The following is a 2,963-nucleotide window of genomic DNA, read 5'->3' as shown; positions in this document are numbered from 1 at the left end:
AATTCAGTTAAGCGCGAACTCCTCAAGCTGCAAAGCTCAGGAGACGATGAAAATTGGCCAAATTTCTTACTTTATAGTATACCTGGGCTAAAAAAGTCTCAAAGAGAAGGGCGCTCGCAGATAGACTACAACACCGAGTTAGTAAGCGACAACGCGTAAAGAAAGATCACTCGCGACAAATGACCATGATCTTTTATCAACAACATATCATTTTAATTTCACTGCCATTATGCAATGCCGAATTTACATCTGCCGCGCAAAACTTTTTATCTATTATTATTAAATAGTAATTAGCATGTTTACAAATTGCGACTTCAACCAGTTTTTCAGACCGTTAGTTATATAGTACTTTTAGTAGGGCATTTATTTTAATATATTTTATTTTACATTATTATATTTTAGTGTGACTTCTATAATTTCATTTATGTAATAACCATTGATTAATAAATTGCGGCACACGCCAACCTCCACCGTGGGGTTTCAAAACATAAATAATAACCTCTCAAATGATCAGAACTATATAGAAAATTGACTCCCAGAAGTCATACTATGATCGTTTCTAAAAGCTTGGGTATGATAGAATTTCACGAAAATGTTCCCTGCTCCAATAATCTAATATTTATTGAAACCTACTGTACGTGTAGTACTAATAATACACTTTCGCGAATATGTTTTTGTGATTTCCAGTTTCCTCAAAGTCAAAACTTAAATACCAAAGCTAAATCCGCACACAGCGAAAAATCTCCAAATTTATGTCAGATTTTTGGCCTGCAACCTCCTGCTCAGGGTCACTGTCAGATTATAAGTTTAGTGGTTCAGTAAATCAGCAGGGTCCGTGGGATTACGACACGATATTGCGAAAGCGAATTGGTGCTTTCTTTATAACTTGATATTGGATCTTGGTGGACATTGGCCAGTGGGCAAGGTGCAAATTTAACTTCTTAAGTTGTCATGAAACTGAAAGTTCATGCCATGTCTTCAATTCACGATTGCATTTTTCGTGGGGTACCAGCTACTCACAGCTGACACATTTGCGATATTTGACGCTATTTGGTAATTGAAATGCAATTTGCAGGGCGTCAGTTGCAATAATCCAGTTACGATCCCACTGATTCTGATATTAAGCCAGTTGGAAGTACGCAATCTTGTCACCATGACAAGTATTATACTCGTTAGAGAATCCCGTACTTGACTACTTCGTGGGGTGCCTCTATTAATCTAATACCCAAACTTCACGGCTTGTTTCAAATTCTTCGTGGGTGCCCCTCCTAATAGTAGACACCTAATACTATAACTCTTCCTCACCACAAAACCGCTATACCAAAACTTTCACGTGCAGATATCAAGGCACTTAGTCGATAATTGTGAGTCAAGATTGTATCACCTTGATAAGTAGTTCTGAGAATTAGTGCGGAAGCTTGCAGCTAACCTGTGTCCTTTTGACTGACTGACTCGCTCTGTTACAGTTAAAGTTAATGGTCCAAACTGCATGGCTTACTTAAAAATTAAATATATAAGATCCAGTTCTTCGTGGGGGCCACCCCACGAAGAGTCATAGCTGACAAATTTGCGAGATTTGACGCTTTTAAATTCTATTTGATTAAATTGAACTTTACCTTTATTTGACAGTGACACTCTTACACCCTCCCTTTCCCTTCTTTTTACATTTCATAGATCCCAGTCTCTTACACCCTCCCTTTCCCTTCTTTTTACATTTCATAGATCCCAGTCTCTTACACCCTCCCTTTCCCTTCTTTTTACATTTCATAGATCCCAGTCTCTTACACCCTCCCTTTCCCTTCTTTTTACATTTCATATATCCCAGTCTCTTACACCCCCCCTTTCCCTTCTTTTTACCCTCCCTTTCCCTTCTTTTTATATTCATAGATCCCAGTCTCTTACACCCTCCCTTTCCCTTCTTTTTACATTTCATAGATCCCAGTCTCTTACACCCTCCCTTTCCCTTCTTTTTACATTTCATAGATCCCAGTCTCTTACACCCTCCCTTTCCCTTCTATTTACATTTCATAGATCCCAGTCTCTTACACCCTCCCTTTCCCTTCTTTTTACATTTCATAGATCCCAGTCTCTTACACCCTTCCTTTCCCTTCTTTTTACATTCCATAGATCCCAGTCTCTTACACCCTCTCTTTCCCTTCTTTTTACATTTCATATATCCCAGTCTCTTACACCCTCTCTTTCCCTTCTTTTTACATTTCATAGATCCCAGTCTCGAAATAAATTGTAACCGAGAGATAGCCACCCATATTATCTACAGAAAGACAGAAGTAGGAATGGCATGCATGCAGCAACCTTCATCATTATGAGGCTACTAAAATGGTAAAGTAATTTTTAATTCTGCGGTCTGTCTCCTGATTTCATGTCTTTCCGTATAAGATGCAACCAGGATATTACTGTGAAGCTAGCTGTATCTTAAAATCTAGCAGGAGAGACATGTAATATAGTCGGGGAACAGATATACGCTCGGCTAATGGTCAATATTAGTCACGATGCATGCTTGATATGATGCCAGGTGTGATTAGATAAGACTTTTGAACCTAGCCAGGTCAGTAGGCTAGTATCTGTGTACAAACTCGAATAGTAATTCACGAATTGTGCTCGAGGCCCTCTAACTAGATTGCAATATCTCTCTGCTTCTCTTTAATCTCACCCCAACTTATTTACAACTATCATCCAAAACCCCCTTTTCAGGGATGGGGACTCAGGCCATGGTGAGATTATATGAGTATATGCGTGACTGTTATGTGGTGCGTGATGGTTCCCTAGTGGGGACTATAACAGACATTATCAACTCGCTGATTGGTGTCTCGTTTCGTTAAACGTTATCGAAAGCAAAGGTTTCGAGCTCGTTCCAGGCTTTTAGTAGGAATTATTCCTTCGCGAGGATTGTATAATACCTTAGTCAGTATAATATTATAAAAGAACCATATTTATAACAGTCC

The 2,963-nt window shown here is 38.9% G+C and overlaps 1 protein-coding gene across 1 annotated transcript; it reads right to left on the bottom strand.

The window, feature by feature from the left end:
- Positions 1–1,618: 1,618 nt before the first annotated feature.
- On the bottom strand, positions 1,619–1,981 carry LOC134819867 (sperm protamine P1-like). Its single transcript, XM_063830016.1, has one exon. The coding sequence runs from the start codon at positions 1,979–1,981 to the stop codon at positions 1,619–1,621; it is 363 nt and encodes a 120-aa protein (XP_063686086.1).
- Between the last annotated feature and the right edge of the window lie 982 nt (positions 1,982–2,963).

This window comes from Bolinopsis microptera, chromosome 8 (genome assembly GCF_026151205.1).
Source record: "Bolinopsis microptera isolate Bmic1 chromosome 8, MBARI_Bmic_1.0, whole genome shotgun sequence".
NCBI lineage: Eukaryota > Metazoa > Ctenophora > Tentaculata > Lobata > Bolinopsidae > Bolinopsis > Bolinopsis microptera.
The sequence above is the reverse complement of the archived record's forward strand: the minus strand, read 5'-3'. Positions and strand labels throughout refer to the sequence as shown.